The sequence below is a fragment of the Loxodonta africana genome, chromosome 24 (genome assembly GCF_030014295.1).
Source record: "Loxodonta africana isolate mLoxAfr1 chromosome 24, mLoxAfr1.hap2, whole genome shotgun sequence".
Taxonomy (NCBI): Eukaryota; Metazoa; Chordata; class Mammalia; order Proboscidea; family Elephantidae; genus Loxodonta; species Loxodonta africana.
Genome location: NC_087365.1, coordinates 40,765,361 through 40,786,628, shown reverse-complemented (window position 1 = coordinate 40,786,628; position 21,268 = coordinate 40,765,361). Strand labels below are relative to the sequence as shown.

The 21,268-nt window shown below is 38.7% G+C and overlaps 1 protein-coding gene across 10 annotated transcripts in view; it reads left to right on the top strand.

Annotated features, from left to right (window-relative positions):
* CHD6 (chromodomain helicase DNA binding protein 6) overlaps window positions 1-21,268 on the top strand; it is a 230,821-nt gene that overhangs the window by 99,014 nt on the left and 110,539 nt on the right. For all 10 annotated transcript variants that reach the window (XM_064276096.1, XM_064276094.1, XM_064276092.1 and 7 more), the window contains 5 exons: window positions 14,219-14,281; window positions 15,138-15,196; window positions 15,874-15,991; window positions 20,380-20,466; window positions 20,678-20,812. In XM_064276096.1, coding sequence (XP_064132166.1) covers window positions 14,219-14,281; window positions 15,138-15,196; window positions 15,874-15,991; window positions 20,380-20,466; window positions 20,678-20,812 — 462 coding nt within the window. The remainder of the gene's footprint in view (window positions 1-14,218; window positions 14,282-15,137; window positions 15,197-15,873; window positions 15,992-20,379; window positions 20,467-20,677; window positions 20,813-21,268) is intronic.

Below are 21,268 nucleotides of genomic sequence, written 5' to 3'. Positions count from 1 at the left end.
CATTGTCCTTTAAACCTGCCTACTTTTTTGTTTCCTTCTTCTAATCCATAAGTTGTTTCAGGGTAGACGTGTATCTTTTTTTCTATGTATCTCTCAAGCATGACTTTGAGTTTCCATAATATCGTAAAATTTGCATTAACTCTCAGGAGCCATTTTAGATGAAATCTTAGTTATGGTACTTTTCACCCTCTGTTTCATAATGTTACTGTTGTCATATTTATTCCCAAAGTTGAGAGTTACTGGAACCCTTACACACTTCCACCAGTTGTTCACAGCCTGCAGCTATTCTCATTTGTTAGTGCCTCTGCCAACTTTTTTTTTTTTTTTAACATTGTGTTTTAAGTGAAAGTTTACAAAGCAAGCTAGTTTCCCGTTCAGCAATTTATTCACAGTGTGTTCTGTGACATTGTTTACTATCCCAGCAGTGTATCAGCACTCTCCCCATTTCTACCCTGGCCTCCCTGTTTCCATCCCTCCAGTTTCCTTGCCCGTCCTTGCCTTCTCATCTTTGCTTTTGGGCAAATGTTGCCCATTTTGTCTCGTGTAGTTGATTGTATTGAGTGTTCTAAGGAACACGTTCCTCATAGGTGTTATTGTTTATTTTATAGGCCAGTTCATTATTTGGCTGAAAGGTGACCTCCGGGAGTGGCTTCTGTTCCAGGTTAAAAGGGTGTCTTAGGGCAATAGTCTTAGGGGTTCCTCCAGTCTTTATCAGTCCAGTAAGTCTGGTCTTTTTTGTGAATTTGAGTTTGGTTCTACATTTTTCTCACATTCTAACCAGGACCTTTTATTGTGTCCCTGGTCAGAGTGGTCATTAGTGGCAGCTGTACACTGTCTAATTCTCCTGGTCTCAGGCTATAGGAGGCTGTGTTTTGTGTGGGCCGTTAGTCCTATGCACTAATTGCTTCCTTAAGTCTTTGGTTTCCTTCACCCTCCTTTGCTCCATATGGGAAGAGACCAATAGTTGTATCTTAGGTGCCATACAGTTTTGAATATCATTCTTGATTGTTCTCTTAGTCAGAGTGTAAACTTTTGCAAAACAAGTATCACCTTTAAATTTATCATAGTTTTCACAGCAATACCTATCATAAAGGCTTGTACTTAATTGTTGTTTTAGTTATCTAGTGCTGCTATAACAAAAATACCACAAGTAGGTGGCTTTAACAACAGAAATTTATTCTTTCACAGTTTAGGAGGCTAAAGTCCAAATTCAGGACACCAGCTGTAGAAGAGAAGGCTTTCTCTCTGTCCGTCGGCTCTGGGGGAAGGTCCTGTCTCTCTTTAGCTTCTATTCCTAAGTTCTTTGGCAATCGTGTATTGTGTATCTTCCCCTCTGTGCTTGCTTGCTTGCTTGATCTGCTCTTTTATATCTCAAAATATAGTAATTTAAGACACACCCTAAAGTAATACTGCCTCATTAACATAACAAAGAAAATCCTTTCTCAAATGGAATTATAACCACAGGTATACCAAAACCAAACCTGTTGCTGTCCAGTTGATTCTGACTCATAGTGACTATAGAACAGAGTAGAACTGACCCATAGGGTTTCCAGTAAAAACCCAAACCAAACCCACTGCTGTCGAGTAGAGTCCGACTCATAGCGACCCTATAGGACAGAGTAGAACTGCCCGATAGAGGTTCCAAGGAGCGCCTGGTGGATTCGAACTGCCGACCTCTTGGTTAGCAGCTGTAGCACTTAACCACTACTCCACCGCAGTTTCCAGGTTTCCAGTAGCCACTGGTGAATTTAAACCACCAACCTTTTGGTTAGCAGCTGAGCTCTTAACCACTGTGCCACCAGGATTCCAACCACAGGTATAGGGGTTAGGATTTATAACACATGTATTTGGGCAACACCTTTCAATCCATAACATTCCACCCTTTGGTCCCTAAAAATATATGTCCTTCCCACATACAAAACACATTTGCCCCATCACATCATCCCAAAAGTCTTAAATCAACTCCAAGTCCAAAATCTCATCTTCTCAATCATCTAAATCAAATATGGGTGAGACATTAGGCATATTCCATCTTGGCGCAAAATTCCTCTTCATCTGTGAACCTGTGGAATCGAGAATACAAGTTTTCTGCTTCCCAGGTGCAGTGATGGAACAGGCACGAGGTAGACATTTCCATTTCAAATGGAAGCAATTGGAGAAAAGAAGGGATAATGGGTACCAAACAAGTCCAAAACCAAGCAGAACAGATCACATTAGCTCTCAAGGCTTGAGAATAATTCTCTGTTTTTCAGGACTAACTGGGTAATGGTCTCATCCTCCAGACACTGAATGTTGGTCATGCTATCTGGATTCTGAGTGGAGTCCCCTTGGCCCTGGGCTTCAACTCCACCTTCCAGATCTGCTGGTATGGCAGCTCTGCTCCCTTGGCTTTGGGTGGCCCTATTCTAGTCCATTTGAGGGGCAACCCCATCCCCTCAGTGCTGGCAGGTTCCGTTCTCCTGCCCCTGGGACATGGCAGTCCTGCCCCTTCAACTTTGAGCCCTGCCTTTCTGACTCACCTAAATGGCAGCCCCACATTCCAGAACCTAGTTGGTGGAGAGCTGACTCTTTAAGACCTAGGAGGCTGTGACTCCACCCTTTGAAACCGTGGCTGTCCTGCTTTCCGTACTCCTTCCAGCATTTCTGCTTATCTCTGAACTCCAAGAATGGTCCTTTTCTTGGAAGCCAACAGATGTTTGGAATCAAGTCGCTCCATTAGCCAGTTTCCTGCCTGTAGAATTCCAGGAGGCAGGCAGCTTTCCTTCATTTTGTATGATCTCTTTTCCTTTCAGTCTAAGCTGATGGGATTTTTGTTTTGCTGGATGAGTAGATCCATCAGTCACAGGCTTAATCTCTATAACAAAACATTGAGACATCAAGTCCTTGGTGAGAATTCTAGGGTGTGTGTCCTTAGTTTGTACAACAGAATTTTCCAGATCTTTAAGTTTTGGGTTCATTTTGCTCAGTTCATTTTTAAATCCATCTCTTTCTTCCCGCATTCTCCAGTAAGAGGCAAGGAGAAACCCTTGCTACCCTGTTAAGATCTTGCCTAGAAATTGCCTCAGCCAAGTATACAAGTTCATCATTTACAAGTTCTGCCTTTCCTCAGATTTTTGAACATAATTTATACAAGCTCTTTGCCACTGCTTAAAAAAACATCACCTTCCCTCCAGCGTACAATCATATGTTCATCGTTTCCTTTTAAAGTCTCATCAAAAGCACGCTTCACATCCCCATTTCCGGCAGCGTCCTGTTCATGACGATAGATGCTCTCCTCACGGCTCTCAGTTCTTTCTGAGCCCTCATCAGAACCACCCTTACCTTCAAGGCGAAATAGGCCTTACTCTGTGAATCACATCATAATTCCCTCCAGCCTTTACCCATTACCTAATTCCAAACCCACTTCCACTGTCTTAGATCTCCAGTGTTGCTATTACAGAAGTACTATGGATCGATGGCTTTAACAGACAAATTTATTTTCTCACAGTTCAGGAGGCTAAAGTCTGAGCACAGGATGCCAGTTCTAAGGGAAGGCTCCCTCTCTCTGTCCACTGTGGGGGAGGGTCCTTGTCCCTTTCTAGCTTCTATTTCTAGGTTCCTTGGCAATCATGTGTTGTGTGTGTTCCCCTCTGTTTGTGCTTGTTTGCTTAATCTTCTCCTTTCTATCCCAAAAGAGATTAAGACACACCCTAAACTAACATTGTCCCATTAATATAATAAAACCCATTCTCAAATGGGATTATAACTAGAGGTATGGGGGTTAGGATTTACAACACATATTTTGAGGGGAAACAATTCAACCCATAACAGTTATAATTATCATATACTTATTTAATGAATGAATAAACGTGCTTAGAATCCACCATGTAGAACAGGTATGATTTAACATAACTTTTAGATTAGAAAGACAAGAAAGATATTTTTCTTCCCTCCTAGGCTCTTGTTTTCTCAGTTTTTTATGAGGGCATATTTTTCCTCTGGCATTCATCTATTTTCTCGCTTCACGCTGGCACTTGCACCAGCAGACAGACCACCTTTCCTAAAGTTACTCACTACTGTCTGGGTGTGTTACTTGGTGCAGGGGCATCAGTTCTAGACTTTCCTCATTAGGCTCCTACCCATTCAGCTGGGCGAATGCAGTTTTGACTCTTCCATTTCTTCATTGGCTACAACCACCAGGTCCCATACTGGTTTTCTTCAGATTCTTTCCTATATTTGTTTCCTCTGGGTTTCTGCTGCCACCATCTGTGCTGAGCCAATGTTCAAATTACTGCTGTAGGCACTTTTCTAATTCCCTGCTGTAAGTCTCTGTCCTCCCTACTCCATTACCAGATTAAATTTTCCCACAGTATTACTATCTTCTCAGTAATTTGCTCTAGAAATCTACAGTGGCTACTTCTTAAATTCTGTACTAGATCAAAACTGGATTTGAAAAAAAAAAAGTGTGGCCACACCCTACCTATTCATCCTCATTTATTTCCACTCCTCCTTCTGTATAATGTTTCTGCTTGAATAAGACAGGTTACTTAGTATTCCAACTGTGCACCATAGTTCCTGTACTTGGGTTCATTTATTCTTTTGGCTCATTTCTCCTTGCCTTCCTCATTGCTGTCCTCTTCTGTGGACCTTCAGCTTAGTCTCTGAAGTCCAGGCTGTTCTCACTCTTTCTGAACTCTCATTGGGCTCATAACTACTATTACACCAACTAGCATTTACCCTGGGACACTTCTAAGATAAATATGTTTATTTTGTCTTCCCTGAATGAATGTAAGCCCCTTTAGATTGGACATTATGTTCGAGGCTGCTTTTGTACCCTCCATAGCACTTGGCACATGTTCGTTGATTTAGAAAGCAGTTCTCTTCTTGCTAGACCCCCTTATGTGGGTTAGCTAAACGGAAGTAGATGAGGTGATTGCTTGAGGTTGGGGTGAGAGGTTGGGGTAAATAGGGTTGAAAACTTGAAACTTTTCCTAAAAAAAAAAAAAAAAAAAATTTTTTTTTAATTATATGAATCCTCTGACTTAAAAGTGAATGAGTTAAAATGGTCTTCTTTGAAGGATAATTTGAGAAAATTCCAAGCAGTTATGAACAGATGGCAGTTGTGGAAGTATCTTTGGCAAGCAGATTTAGTTTATATCTGTGTGTTTCTGTATACACTGCATGTTTATACACACATTATCATGCTTATACACAATCTCTGTTTGGAAAAGAAAGATCCTGGTCTTCCAGAGTTCCCTTCCTACTTTGATGTGTATTTTGAAAATGTTAACTTGCTTTTCCTGTTATTACAATAGAATAAAAAATTTTTTTATAGTATTTTGGGGATCATCATTGATTTTTTTTTTTAACATCAGTGTTCAGCCCCATACTTCAACCAGTGTACGAAAATAAATTGAAATTTTGTTTCAAATTCCTTAATTTTTACTTGAAATTTTTCTATCATGAAGAGTGTTTTAAGCCCTTCATTCTTTTAATACTCAGAGTAAAGAGCTGTGCTTTCTTCATCCAAGTATTAAGATATTCTTAGATTTGATCTTGGTAAAATACTCTGAATAGCAATTACAATTTTACCATCAGACCATCTTTATATGTTCTTCATATTAGGTAAGAATAGGAGAACATTTGAAGCAATTTAGTAAGGAAGAGAACAATGTTCCTTTCAGTGTATATATACAACACATAAATGCTTGCTTGCTAGTCAAGGGTACACATTTTAGCTTTGGTGGTAGGTAGGAAAGGTAGTCACCATTTATGAAAGCTGAATGCTAAAGAGCTCAGGAAGACTATATGTAAAAGAGGTAGAGATGAGGGTTTGGCTAGGAGATTGGAGTTTAGTTTTTGGACATTTTAAGTTTGAAATAGCTGTTAAATATTGAAGTGGAGATGTCAAATAACAATTATATACATGAGTATGGAGTGCTTCTGAGCTGAATGTATAAATTTGGGAGACATCAAAAATGTAGCAAGTACTTAAAACTATGAGACTGGTTGAGATCACCAAGAATATGAGTATAGATAGAAAAGAGAAGAGACTCAAAGCCATGCCCCCAGGGAACGCCAGTGATGAGGGTTAATGTTGGAGGATTTCCAGGTCCAGGTAAGGTATAGGTGGTCCTGGAGAGGCCAACACCGCACAAAATTTTAAAAGGACACATTGCAAAAATCATAGTTTTAAGCACATCATATAGCTGTGGAAGCAAGAAAATTAGATAAACTAAAATTCTAAACAGTGAAGAGCCATCCCTAGGTGAGCTGACCATTGCTGGCTCTTCTGTAGTAACATTCACCAAGCCTGGTCGTGTACTGAACATCAGGTTTGGCCCAAACTAAGAGACTATTCTCTTTGTCTGACCCTGCTGGTGATTGATTATTCAGGGCTGGTGAAATGATTGGAAACTAAAGGAATTCCCAACCCAGGGGGGAAATCTGAATTTTGCAGAATTCTAGGGTGGCACAAGAGGCTAGGGTCTTGACCAGAAAGGCAGTTGAGATTTCACAGTCTCATGGTACTTAGAAGACAATGTCTCACTAAAAGAATGGAGCCTATCACAAACAACAAATTCTCACTTAAGATACTTGTCAGATTCTTAACCTGCTTGGATTTTTGGAATTGGAGGCTGAAGAGCTAAGCTTAAAACCTCCACAGGGCAGGTGTTTCATGGTTCAGGGGAAAAAGACATGCCAGTCTCTCAATCGGTGATATCATACATTCACATTCGAGGAATGCGATGAAACAAGAGGTGGACTAAATTTTTATCAGTAAGAGTCCAGATGATCCACATATTGGAGTTAGCAGAAAAGGACTTTAACATAACTATTATTAATATGTTAGAGAATAAGATGGACAAAACAAAATTTTAAATGAATCTGAAAGAGAATTAAATTAGCATTCGAGAACTAAAAAAAATATATATATATAATTAAGAACCCAATGGTGTGTGTGTGTGTGTATATGTATATGTATATATATATATATAATTAAGAACCCAATGGTTGGGTTTAAAAGCAGACTGTATACAAAAGATAAGATTAGTGAAGTTGGAGACAGATGAATAGAAAATTTCTAAACTGAAGCACAGAGAGAAAAAGAATGTATAGAATAGAGCAAGCAGAAAAGCATAACAGGCAAGTGGGATACAATTAAAAAGTCTAATGCATATCTGATTTAAGTCCTAAACATAAAGGAGAGATTAGAGCAGAAGCTATATTTGAAGATATAATGGACAAGAATTCCCATTAACTGATGAAAGGTACCAACCAATAGATTAAAAGTCAGGATACCCTCAAGCGAGAAAAATACAAAGAGAAACCATACCTAGGTATGTCTTGGTTAAACTGTAGAAAGCCAAAGACTGAGAGAAACTCTTAAAAACTACTATAGCAAAACTGACGGCTAATATTATATTAAATGGCAGAATATTGAACGTTTTCCCCCTGACTTTGGCTGTAAGAAAAAGATTCCACTATGACCATTTCTATTCAGCAATGTATTGGAGGTCCTGACCACTGTAATGAGATAAAAAGTTTAAAGATTGGAAAGGGAGAAGTAAAACTGTCACTATTTACCGATGACATGGTTGTGTATGTAGAAAATTCTACAGTCTACAAACAAGTCATTAGAATTAATGAATGTGAATTAAGCAAAGTTATTGGATGCAAGGACCATATACAAAAATTCATTGTATTTTTATAAACCAGTTAAAAAAATTAGGAAAGGAATATTTTAAAATACTATGTATAATAGCATCAAAATATCAGAAACCCATGAATAATTGTCCAAAGATATGCAAGTCCTCTGTACTAAAAACATTGCTACAAGAAATTCAAGACCTAAATAAATGAAGTGAATACTGTGTGTATAGATTCAATTTTGTTATGATGTCCGTAATTCAGCCCCAGTCAAAATCCAGCAGGGTTGGGTGTGAATGGGTGTGTAAATTGACAAACACATGCCAGAATTTATGTGGAAATGTAAAAGACCTAGAATAGCCAAGACAATCTTAAACTCAGAAGACATACCATATCAAGGCTTATTAGTGAAGCTACAGTAACTAAGACACAGTGATATTGTCATAAAAACCAAACCAAACCCATTGCTGTTGAGTTGATTTGGACTCAAAGTAATGCTAAAGGGCAGAGTAGAACTGCCCCATAGGTTTCCAAGGAGCAGCAGGTGGATTCGAACTGCTTTTTGGTTAGCAGCTGTAGCTCCTAACTAACTACTGCACCACCAGGGCTCCAGTATTACCAAAGGGATAGATAAATAGACCAGGAGAACAGAGTAGAGCCGCACTGTCCAATACCACAACCACTAACTACATGCTGCTATTGAGCACATGAAATATGGCTAGTACAAGTTGAAATGTGCTGGAAGTATAAAGCACACACTGGATTTTCAAGACTTATATGAAAAAAAAGGAATATAAAATATTTCATTAATTTTTTAATATTATTGACATAATATTTTGGATATGTTGGTTTAAATAAAGTGTATTATTAAAGTCAGTTTCATCTGTCCTTTTCTAATGTGGCTACTAGAAAATTTAAAGTTACAAATGTGCCTCACATTGTATTTCTGTTGGACAGTGCTTAGGTAGAGAATCCATAAATCATTTCATCTGATTTATAACAAAAGGGAAAAGGGTAGCTTTTCAATAAGTTATACTGAATCAGTTGAATATCCACATGCCAAAAAATGAATCTTGATCTTTACCTGACACTAGCACCAGACACAAAAGTTAATTTGAAATACACCATAGGCTTAAAAAGGGGTAAAAACAATGAAGTTAAAAAATCAAAAACAGCAGAATATCTTAATGACCTTGGCATCAGCAAAGATCCTTAAACAAAACATTAAATTACTATACCAAAAGCCAAACCTGTTGCCATGGAGTTGATTCCGACTCTCACAGCGACCTTGTAGGACAGAGCAGGACTGCCCCATAGGGTTTCCAAGGCTGGACATCTTTAGAGAAGCAGACTGCCACATCTTTCTCCTGTGGAGCCGCTGATGGGTTCGAACCGCAGACCTTTCAGTTAGTGACCGAGCGCTTAACCACTGCACCAGCAGGGCTCATTCTAAATTACTATACTTAAAAGATCTTCCGTTCATCAGAAGATATGTTGAAAGATTGAAAAGGCAAATCATAGACAGGTGGAAAACGTTGGCGATCTGATAGAGGGCTTTTATCCAGAATGTATAAAGAACTACTACAAATAAATTTAAAAAAAAAAAATTTTTTTTTTTATAGGACACTAAAAATAGTAGGCAAATTTCTTGAATAGGAGTTTCACAAAAGAGGATACCTAAATGACCAAAGACGGTCAGCACTCTCCATTATGAGGGAAATATGCATTAACAAGATGACATTACACATCTACTAGAATAGCGTTTGACAATATCAATTTAGCTGGTACTCTCATACACCTCTGGTGAATGTGAAAATTGTTACAATCACCTTGGGAAAAAATGGATAATATCTGTTAAAACTAAACCTATACCTACCCTATAACCCAACAATTCCACTCCTAGGTAGGACAAGATAAATGAGTGCATTTGTCCACTGAAAGATATGCACAGCAATGTTTATATGAGTGCTATGTATAATATAAAAATTAGAAGCAGCTCAAATGTTTCCCACCACCAGAAGGGTTAAATAAATGGTGGTGTATTTATGTAATGAAATAATAGACTGTAATACAAAAGAATGAACTACATACTATATGATTACATGAAGTTTAATGATAGGCAAACGATAGAAGTCTGAATAGTGGTTACTGCAAATGGGGCGTGAAGGTGTCTTCCAGAATGTTGGAAATGTTATATGTCTTGATTTGGGTGGTAGTTATCAAGCGCATATGTGTGTATATAGAAATTCATCAAGGTGTGCACTTAAGATTTCTGAATACTGCATGTATGCCATAGCTCAATACTTTTTTAAAAATGTGTTTTCAGTGAAGGTTTACACAGCAATTTAAGTTCCTACTCAACAGTTTCTACGTAAATTGTTCAGTGGTATTAATTACATTCTTCACAATGTGGGAACATTCTTATTATTTCCATTCTAGTTCTTCCGTTTCCATAAGTGTCATTTCCCTGCGCCCTTACATTCTCATCTTTGTTTTAAAATAATTTTTGACTGCTCTCACAGGTGGTTTTTTTAAAGGAGCATGGTACTTATAGGTGATACTCATCATTTTTTGAGGCAATTTGTTATTTAGCTACAGGATGGCCTCAGAAATTAGTTTCTGCTCAAGGTTTGAAGAATATCTCAGAGCAGTAGTCTTAGGAAGTCCTCCAGTCTCAACCAGTCCAGTAGGTCTGTTTTTTGTTTTGTTTTTTAAGGAATTTGAGGTTCTGTTTTACATTTTTCTCCCGTTCTATCAGGGTCCATCTATCGTGGCCCTGATCAGAATGGTTGGTAGTGGTAGCAGGGCATGGTCTGGTTCTTCTGGTCTCCAGATAAATGTGACCGTGGTTCATGTACACTATTTGTCCTGTAAACTAGTTTCTTCTTTGAGGCTTTGGTTTCCTTCCTTCTCTTTTACTCCAGATACGTAGAGCCCCATAAGACCCATAGTTGTATCTTAAATGGCCTCTCACAAGCTTTTGAGGCCGTAGACACTACTTATCAAATTTGCATGGAGAACATAACTTTATTAACTGTATTATGCCAGTTGATCTAGATGTTGCATGAGACTGTGGTCCTAATCCTTCAAACCCAGAAGTCCAATCCCACAAGGTATTTGGTTATGTCTGAGAAATATCTGTAACTGTACTTTATTATATATATGAAAATTTGTGCATACAGTCACATAGATGCATATAGATATACATATGCATACACTAAAAATACATACCCATACACATAGATAGGGTCTCTATGAGTCAGAATCAACTCAACAGCAACAGGTTTTTGTTTTTATACACATAGGCTTACATACAGATATATATACCCACATACATGTTTTTTGATTATTGTTGCTACTGTTTCAAAATTATATATGCCATAGCAATTACCAACAGGTCCTTTTTGCTTGTGTACTTTTTAGTGACGTTGTTTACCTTCAGCAAGCTGTGCACACTTCACCGTCATTCAGTGTTACCTTTCCCATCACCAAAAATAACAAGTGTCTACTATCTAGAGAGGGAATCCCCCTCTCCGCCCCCATCCCTGGTAATCACTGATGAACATTAGTTTCTGCATATTTACTTGTTAGTGTCGTTTCGTAGAAGTAAGAACATACAATATTTGTTGTTGTTGTTTTTTTTTTTGTGATTGACTTATTTTGTTCAACATAATGTCCTCCAGGTTCATCCATGTTCTGGGAACTCATTTTTCTTTATCGCTGAGTAGTATTCCATTGTATGTATGCACCACATTTTACTTATTCATTTGTGATGAGCACTTAGGTTGTTGCCATCTTTTCACTATTGTAAATAGTGCTGCGATGAACATAAGTGTGCCTGTGTCTATGTAGCTTCTATTAGATTCCTAGGGTATATACCTAGAAGTGGAATTGCTGGTTCATATGGCAGCTCTACTCTGGCTTTCTTTCTTTCTTTTTTTTTTTTTTAATTCTTGGCCATCCTAGTGAGTGTAAAATTCTCAGTAATTTTTAAATAATTATGTTAGCATAACCGATACGTTCTTTATGATGAAGACTGTATCTCATTTATTTTTTAAGACCCGTTCATAAACATAGAAGGTACTCACTAAATAATGCAGAAGAAATTTAGGAAGGAAATGAAGCAAGAGGGTAGGAAGGATGTTGGTTTCTTAATCTAGTTTCTCTTAACCCAGCACCTACCTGTTCCTTTGCTGCCAATTTGCCATATTCAGAGCTGTTTATTGGCTGGCAAGGTCAGTGGTAGTGGCCCTTGCTACTCATTAAAGTAAACCTAGCTTTGTCTCTTTGCCATTAGCCATCCTTACAGTATATGATCTAAGTGGGTGGAGAAGGGGAGACTTTTATTAAGTAACAGATGAAGAATAATAGCTGTCACCAGTCTTTTGGCCTCGGAGAGTTTGATGCTTTATTTCTTTGCTGTATTCCCTTGTATCTCTCTTTTCCTCTTCATTTAACATTCAGCAAATATTGATCACTCACTGTGTACCTGGCCTTTTCTAGACACTTAGCTGCATCAGTGAGCAAAACAAATAATGTTTTATATTGTGATGAGAGAAGGCGGTACACTGTAAACTGCCTCTTTCTTTCCTTGCCTGTGCTTAAGAATCAAGCAGAACAAAGTTAAACAGAAAAACAACAGCATCATCTGTCTCTTTCCCCTTCCTTCTATTGTATAATAAGCACAGTTCACTTGCCGCCTTCTTGAACAGTGGGAAGGGACTCTTGTCATTTTGAATTAACTTCAGCATGGCACCTAGCACAATGCCATGTGTCTGGGGGAGCGTAATAAATATTTGTAACCTTTGGGAGCATCTGCCTGTGCCTGCTGATTTCCATAATTCTTTCTTACCATCTGCCCTCCTTATCTTTTTTTTACTACCATCCCTTTTCTGGGAAAAGTCTGATTTAAGATCTAAAGAAACGTAATGTTTTCTGTAATGGTATGGCTTTGGGACAGTGGAACCCTTAGAATGGGTAGACTGAAAACAGTGATATGTAGCACAAATGATCCTTCTGAGAAGTTCCAACCAGGAACTTAGAATAGTGAATTTGGTAGTTAAGGTTGTTATGGTGAACGTTTTTTCCATAAGAGTGTTTTAAGTCTCATAACAAATACTAGATCTGGGAAGGTAATAGTGCATAACCATTGCCATGGAGTGGATTCCAACTCATAGCAACCCTGTAGGAAGGACAGAGTAGGACTGCCCCATAGGGTTTCCAAGGCCGTAAAATTTTACAGAAGCAGACTGCCACATCTTTCTTCTGCGGAGCAGCTGGTGAGCTCAAACCACCAATCTTTCTGTTAGCAGCTGAGCACTTAACCACTGCACCACCAGGGCTCCTTTAAAAACCAAACCCATTGCCATCGAATCATTTCCAACTCATAATGACTCCATAGGACAGAGTAGATCTGCCCCAAAGGGCTTCCAAGGGGCGGCTGGTGGATACGAACTGCCAGCCTTTTGGTTAGCAGCTGAGGTCTTAACCCCTGTGCTACCAGGGCTTCAGGACTCCTGTAGTGCATATAAAACTACTAAAATACAACTGCTTGAATAAAGTCCTAGAAAAAAATGTTTAACACAAATGTATTGTGACTCAGTGAGTCTTTTTTAAGTTTGTCATTTTTTAAAAGATTTTATTATAAACACTCTGTAGAAAGAAGTTTCATGAGAATTATCAGCATAGAAATTTTGATATATATCCAAAATGGGAAGGAAAGAATTGATTTTATTTCAGTTGAGATTTGCATTCAGAGGACCACCCACTGAAACAGAAAGCCATTACTAGGCACAGCGGGTAGAGGTGGTACTATTTAACAGAAAGTAATTATACTTACATTTGCATAGTGCTTACTGTTAAAAAAAAATGTTTTCATATGCCATTTTATCCCACTAGTAACCCAGTGAGATACATATTTTTAGCTCCTATTTGTAATAGTTGGAAACCCTGGTGGCATAGTAGTTAAGAGCTATGGCTGTTAACCAGAAGGTCAGCAGTTCAAATCTACCGGGTGCTTCTTGGAAACTGCATGGGGCAGTTCTACTCTGTCCTATAGGGTCACTATGAGTTGGAATTGACTCGATGGCAATGGATTTGGTTTTGGTTTTATTTTAATAGATTTGAAAGTGAGGAGATGTTCATTGATTTGTCCAAAGCCAGTAGGTGGTGGGTGTTAGAATTGGGGCCTTCTGATTCTAAAGCTCTCAAATTATTTTCTGTTACAGTTTCCAAAAATTTGTGTACACCATTACATGGGCAGTTGTGGCAGAGAAACATGTCTATGACCAATTTTAATGATTGTAAAGGCAGATGTGAAATCAAGAGTCTGAAAAACCTCATGTGGGAGTGTAAGGTGATAGGGTTGTACCGAGAGGTTCGACCCTACCCCTTTGCAGCCTAGCTGTGCAAAGTGGAATGTTTATGATCTTTTGATTTTTCTGTGGGCCGATAGGAAGGAGATATCTGTACTTAAAGATGGTGAACTTCTAGATGAATTTGTACCTATTGTACTGTTTCTTATAGAATTTTTTTTTCCCCTTGGAATCTGGTACTAATAATTTTCTTTCTTTTTAACCTCTGTCTCTAGGAGCCTCCAGAAGATGATGCAAACATCATTGAGAAGATCCTGGCATCTAAGACAGTCCAAGAGGTCAGTGGCTCATGTTTCTAGTTTTTATATCACAAGCACGGATTACACCCTTTATGAAGGGATATTTGGCCAGAGAACCTGGAATGGTCATTCTTAGCTGGAGTGAGAACTAGGCAAGAATATTGTGTGGCTAGTTGATACCTGTTTGCGCTCCCAAAGACAACTTTAGGATACACGATTCTTAAATATCTGAGTATGGACCAAGTTGACTTTTTCTAATTGTAATCCTAGCAAAAGGTGTTTAGCCCTTAGTTGCTGTAGCCCATTAAAGTCAGTAGAAGGCCAAGAAAAGGAGATGGAAAAAGAGTCCTAAGGAAAACACTGTGTTCTTTTTCTTCTTCTTTCTTTCGACTGCAAGAGTATCTCAGGGCCATTGTAGGGTCCCTTAGAGAAAATTCCTTGAGAGGGAGAGTGTGGTGGTACTGGTGAGAGCATAATTTCATCTCTATTTCAAGTATTTATGAAAATAAAGTTCTTTTAGAGTGAACACCAGTGGTTTTTGGGAGGTAGGGGTTGAGGAGCATCAGAGATAAATGAACTCATTTTTGTACCAGGCTGTGGTCCTGACATTTCTCTGGGCCAGTTTGGGTTTATCAACTGAACCATGTCCCAGCCTGGGCCTTGGACGGACACACAGAGCATCTGAATCCATATTTTACTTCATAGCTGCGCCTTTGAAAAACCTGGTCAATAGCTGTCAGAAAAAGACCTGGGGAAATGGAAATATCCCCAAGAAATCTTTACTAAAGCCAGGCACAGGTGTTGATTTACCTTTTTTTTTTTTCCTTTGGTGGAGGGGCACATGAGGGTGATTTGCAAGGGATCTGGGCTAATACTTGCTTGTTGTTGGTTACAGGTTCACCCTGGAGAACCCCCATTTGACTTGGAGCTATTCTACGTTAAGTATAGAAATTTGTACGTCTATTTAATGTATTACTTGTATTTGGATTTTGTATGAATAAAACTTGCTTTCCCTCATCACATTGTTAATCTTCCATACTTGCGGAAAATGACCCCTAAGGCATGACCCACGGATCTTGATTGACTCGAGCTCACCTTAGGCAGTAGTATTTAACTCTGGCGGTACATAGGGCACATGGAGAGCTTTTTTAAACTACTGAAGCCCTTGTTCCACCCAAGACCAGTTGACTCAGATTCTGGGAGGGGGCTGCAAGGATAACCATTTTTTAAAAACTCCCTGAGTAGTTCACATTTGCACCAAGAGTGGAAAACCATTGTCTGATAACATGTACACTTTTTTTTCATTTTGCATTTCTCTCTCCTTCACTACTACCTGCCCACTTTCACTGATGTGTATTAATGGTAGCCTGCCTATACCTGCCCTCCCCCTGTCTGAGCCAGTTTCTGTAGAAGCTACAGAGAGATCAATTGCTTAGAATTATACCCTTGTTTTACTTTGTTTTCTGTTTTGCTCTTAAGGGCAAAGCCTTGCTAAGCCCAATCCCCTGCAGTTTTACAATAAACCACTCTACTGCTTCTGTGTTAGATGGCCATTCTGTTTATTGAACACGTTAAAGCTTAGTCACTCGTTAGCAGTATGCTTGTTTCACAATTTATGTGTCTTTGGATAGTTCCTACTTACATTGTAAATGGGCCACAATGGAAGAGCTCGAGAAGGATCCTCGCATCGCACAGAAGATCAAGCGATTTAGGAATAAACAAGCCCAGATGAAGCACATTTTTACAGAGGTGAAGCAATATTTACTGACTCATTTGATCGCTGCCGTTTCTTGCAGTATTGAATTCCCAGTTTTAGTTTCTAAATTTTTATGTTCAGGTTGACATCCTATGCAGATCTGTTGCTCAAGTCAAATTGCCAGGTGCAAAACTAGTCCAGGTTTAAGCTAAAAGAAACAAATTATCCACCAGTGTATGAAGATTAAACTTTATAAACTGGCAATTCATATGAACATGTATCTTGGTTAGAATACCTATAAATAGCTAGGACAAGAGGAATGTGCTCACAATTTTTCACCTCTTCTCCCCCTGCCAAAGGTTAATTCCAGAATGACTTTAAGGTTTTAATATAAAAGCAACAAAGATAAAAATGTTAGAAGAAAACATAAATAAATAATTATATTACCATAAACTTGGGGATTTCTAAGTATCATACATACAGCAAGAGGAAGGATTGGTAAATTTGAATATTAAACAAATCTGTACTGTCTACACATTGGGAAATGCCACAAACAAATATTAAAACTAAATAATTAGGAAAAATGAGAATGAATGTGTATGTATATACACTATGTACATACACATTTTTCCTTCAGATCCTTCACTGACTGTACACATACATCAATGTATATAGCATACATTCTTCTTCCCCAGTATGGAAACCTCCCTGTCTATATTTACACCACACGTATGTACACACACATGACAAATAGCTGTAATGATATGAAATGCTTTTAAAACTCAAGAAAAACATGAAACTTCAAATAGAAAAAATGGACAAAAGAACAGGCAGTTCAGAAAGAAGGAAAAATTGATCATTAACCATACAAAAATGTGGCCAGTTTCACTAGTGATCAAAGAAATGCAAATTGAAATGAGAATCTTCCATTTTTTACTTACCAGATATTTGAAGATTTAAAAACCAGTATTATCCATTGCTAATAAGGGCCTAGGGAAGGGGACACTCACATCACTGGGTGGAAGCGTCACTTGATGTGACCTGTCTGAAAAACATTATGGCCAGGCATCCTGTGTCTCCAGATTTGCATATCCTTTGTCCCAGTAGTTTTACTTCTGTGTTTACTTTAAGGAAATCATCAAGTCTTTTAACAAAGGTTTAGCTGTGATGAAGGGTCATTTATAATGGTAAAAAATGGAAAACCGCCACAGTGTTACATAACAAACATTTGTTAAATTATGGTACATTCCATAGAATGGAATACTATGCAGCTAATAAAAATTATATTGGAGAATGATGAATTGAAAGATTCTTGGGGTTACAAACTACTATTAGTTGAAAATGTCACGCTCTAACAGTGTATGGGACTATTCCATTGGGGTGGGGATGCAAAAAAAGCTCCATATTAGTGTGTAGAAAATGTCTTGAATATATATGAAAATGCTGACATCATTTTCTCTGGCTGATGGGATCATGGTGATTTTTTTCTTTTTTTAACATGATTTCAAATTTCTATGCAGATGACTTTTATAATAAGAAACAAAAAAGTATTTTTAAAATTTAAAGTCACTAGTACTAGATCCTGAAAGTATACTCAGATGCCTTCAAATTAAATTGCTGCATATACTTACTAATTCATTATCTGTGTTGTGCTTGTTTTCCTCAAGTAACAAAAAATTGAATGTTATAGGACAGTGCCAATAAGCATTCTTATTGCAACAAACAATAAGAATCCCAATATGGGGTTCTTTGTATCTAACCTTAAAATTTGGCCCAGCTCCCCCATTGATTGTTTTAAAGCATATGAGAACTGATTTTCATGGTACTGTTCTAATAGAAGCCCTGGTGGTGCAGTTGTTAAGTGATATGGCTGCTAACCAAAAGGTCAGCAGTTCAAATCCAGCAGCCGCTCTTTGGAAACCCTATGGGGCAGTTCTACTCTGTCTTTTAGGGTCGCTATGGGTCAGAATTGACTCGACAGCAGTGGGTTTGGTTTAATGGGTTGTTTTAATAGATTTGGGGAAAGTAATATGACTAGATTTGGAAGAGCTGTTCATGAGTCACTGATGGACGGTCCCTCTATTCTTGCAGCATTTTATTCACACCTCTGTTTCAGCAAGTATTTGCAGTGTAGTGATTTGTTTACATGTTTCTTCCTTCCACTTCCACTTTAAGCCCCAGAGGCAAACAGAGCTCATGTCTTCCTCATACTTCTGTCACCGGTACTAGGCACAGGGTCAGTGATCAATAATTGTTTGGCTGTCCCTAGGTAAGGCAGGAGGGTTTGCCGTATGCCATTCTTCTGCTTCAGATCCTTCATCACTAATGGTTTTCTCGGGAAGAAAGTTCTAACGCCTTCATGTGGCCTGCAAAGCCCCATGTGCCTGTTCTCTGATTTATTCCCAAGAGAGTGTTTTTTTTCCTTATTTGGGAATAGGGAGAGGAACCTATGTTAGGATATCTAGAAATAACAAGAGCTCACTCACACTTGAGGGAAGGAAAGGCTTTTGAGTAGATTGAAGGCCTGTGTGACGTTTAGGAGGAGTTATTGTGGGGAATAGTTCCTGCAGCAGTGTCTTTGATCTTTAGCTGTTCTACATTTTTACTAGCAACTTGGCCGAATAACATTCTTATGATACAGATAACTTAGCTTCAAATAGAACATCTTCATATCCATTATCTCACAGCCACCTATGAAGGAGCTAGGGCACATGTGAAGGAGACTCGGGCTCAAGAGGCTGCTGATTTCCCAGATGACACAGAGGTAGAGTCATCTGACTCTAAACCCCAACGCCTTCTGAGAACTCAGAAGACTTCCTAATCTGCCACAACACTGGGAGAGTAAATGACAAAATCAAAGCAGATTTATTTACTGGTTGGGTTAAAATGAATGAAATATAATGGTATACATAAATGTAATGTCCTACATTTGTATCTTAAAAATTTGGTGCAACTCTGGAGTGGAGAAAATGATGGGGTAGCAGTTCTAGGAAAAAAAAGTGTGGCAAATTTAATTACCTACGCTTTACTGTGTGCCAGGAGTGGGATTTGGCTGTTTAAACAAGTAAAGCTAATCCTAGACTGCACCAAGAGAACAGACTCAGTATCCTGCTCTGTATAAAATGGGACTCATAAATAGTTCCACCTCACAGAATACCTGCAGGATTAAATGGCACAGTGTTTATGAAAGCACTTAGCATGGTGCCTGGCTTATAGTCACTATTTCATAAATGTTACCGGTCTGAATCATTAAGGGGCCTGGAAACATGGCATGTGAAAAAAAAAAGGGGTTATTTAACCAGGATAGAGAGGAGATTGCTGCCTTCAAATCCTTGAAGAGCCAACATAGAGGGGCGAGAATCAACTTATTTCCTGCTGCTATAGAGGAAGCAGTTCACAGCAATGAGTCACGATTATAAGGAAGGAAATTATGCTATAATCTAATAATGATAATGATAGAGAGATCACAAAACTACCACTGAACAGGGAGAGGTAAAACTGTCTCAGAAATGGATTGGGCCTTAGGGGATAGTAAATTTCTTGACAGGAATAATTGAATCTGAAGGTGGATTTGCCAGGGATGTTGTAATACAGATTCTTGTATTGATTAGAAGATGAAACTAGGTAGCTTCTAAAGTGCTTTCCAGCCTAAGAGACAGTGAGGAGAGTTCAGTGGTTCCAGGAGAAGGTTGAGAAAGACCTGGGTGGACATTCCAGCTCACACAGCTCTGTGACTGTGGTCACATTACTTAACCTCTCTGAGTCACCTTCATGTGAAGTCATTATAGCACCTGTCCTATCAGGTAGCTTTGAGACAAATAAAAGCACTCAGCATAATTCTGGACATACAGTAAATATTCCTAAATGTTACTTATTATTGCTTTTTAAGTAAACTTTTTTATTGAAGCATTATATGCATAATGATAAATAAATAAATTATAGGTGTACAACAGCTCAGCGGATGTTTGCAAAATGCACACATCTGTGTATCTACCACCTGGATCAGGAAGTAAATAGAACCTATCAGTACCCCAGAAACTCTGCTCAGGCCTCCTTCCAATGTTAGCTATTACTGTTCTTGTTATTAAGAATTTTTCTAAGAAACTGTAATTCTGAGTTTCCAAGGGCTATCTTTGGATAAAGAGTAGAAGAAAGAAAGAGTCTTCTTGTACAAACGTTTGCACAGCACTATGCTGACCAGCTTTACCCTGGCTGTGGCGCAGTCTCTCTTGTGAAGCGTGGTTGGGTATTTTGCATTTAGTCGCAGAGAGTAGAAGTTGGAAACGGTGAAGAAATGTCTGTGAAATGACTCTCAGGTGAACCCTTTCTGCGTTTCCCAATAGGGCCCAGGGAGGTAGGAGTCACTTAAAGATCAAACGCTAAGTTTGGATTTGAGGGAAGGGGAGGGACGCTTTTAACTGTTCTCCTTTGTTTGCATTAGCCTGATGAAGACTTATTCAATCCAGACTATGTAGAAGTTGATCGCATCTTGGAGGTGGCCCACACCAAGGATGCAGAAACAGGGGAAGTGAGTGTTTTGCTGTTTTGCCTTCCCTACTGTGTTTTCCCTGCTTGCCACATGTCTTGGGAGAATGCTTGTTTTGTTTACTCGTGGCCTTTATTTTAATAGTATTCATGTGTTGTGTCATAGAGTGGTTTTCCAGAGGCCAGCCAGAGTATGATTGACGCATTTAAGCTAGTAAAAAGAGCAGAATTTTCTCTCCTGTGTTTCCCACCAGGAGGTGACACATTACCTGGTGAAGTGGTGCTCACTGCCATACGAAGAAAGCACGTGGGAGCTAGAGGAAGATGTGGATCCTGCAAAAGTGAAAGAATTCGAGTCTCTTCAAGTTCTCCCTGAAATTAAGCACGCGGTAGTATATCTGTTTTACACCTTTTGTAACAGGTGGTTTTTTGAACTTGATAATCATGGATATCCATTTGTCTGTGCTCCTAAGTGGTTTCTGTGGTATCTTTCCTTTGGCTACCCAGGAGTTCAGGGTGTTTTCCTCCCACAATCAAACTTTGCTAGCACCCCATTCAGCTTTAGGTCTGGGCTCTATTTTGATGTATGTGACTTTTAAGAAGCCTGGATATGAGTTTAGAATTTCTTGACATATGGCTGTTGTGTGGAGTCAGTAAGATAGAACAGGTAAGAAATGCCTGGCATGTTCTTTCCTGTTTCTTATATCTGGCTCCATCAGTGATCTCTTTTTTTGTTTTTTGTTTTTTTTTTTCCTTTGCCTTCACTCAACTAGAAGATTCTTAAGGAGAAAAGCTGTCTTTTTTTGTAGATCCCTGGCACCTCACAGAGCGAACATAGGTTCTCA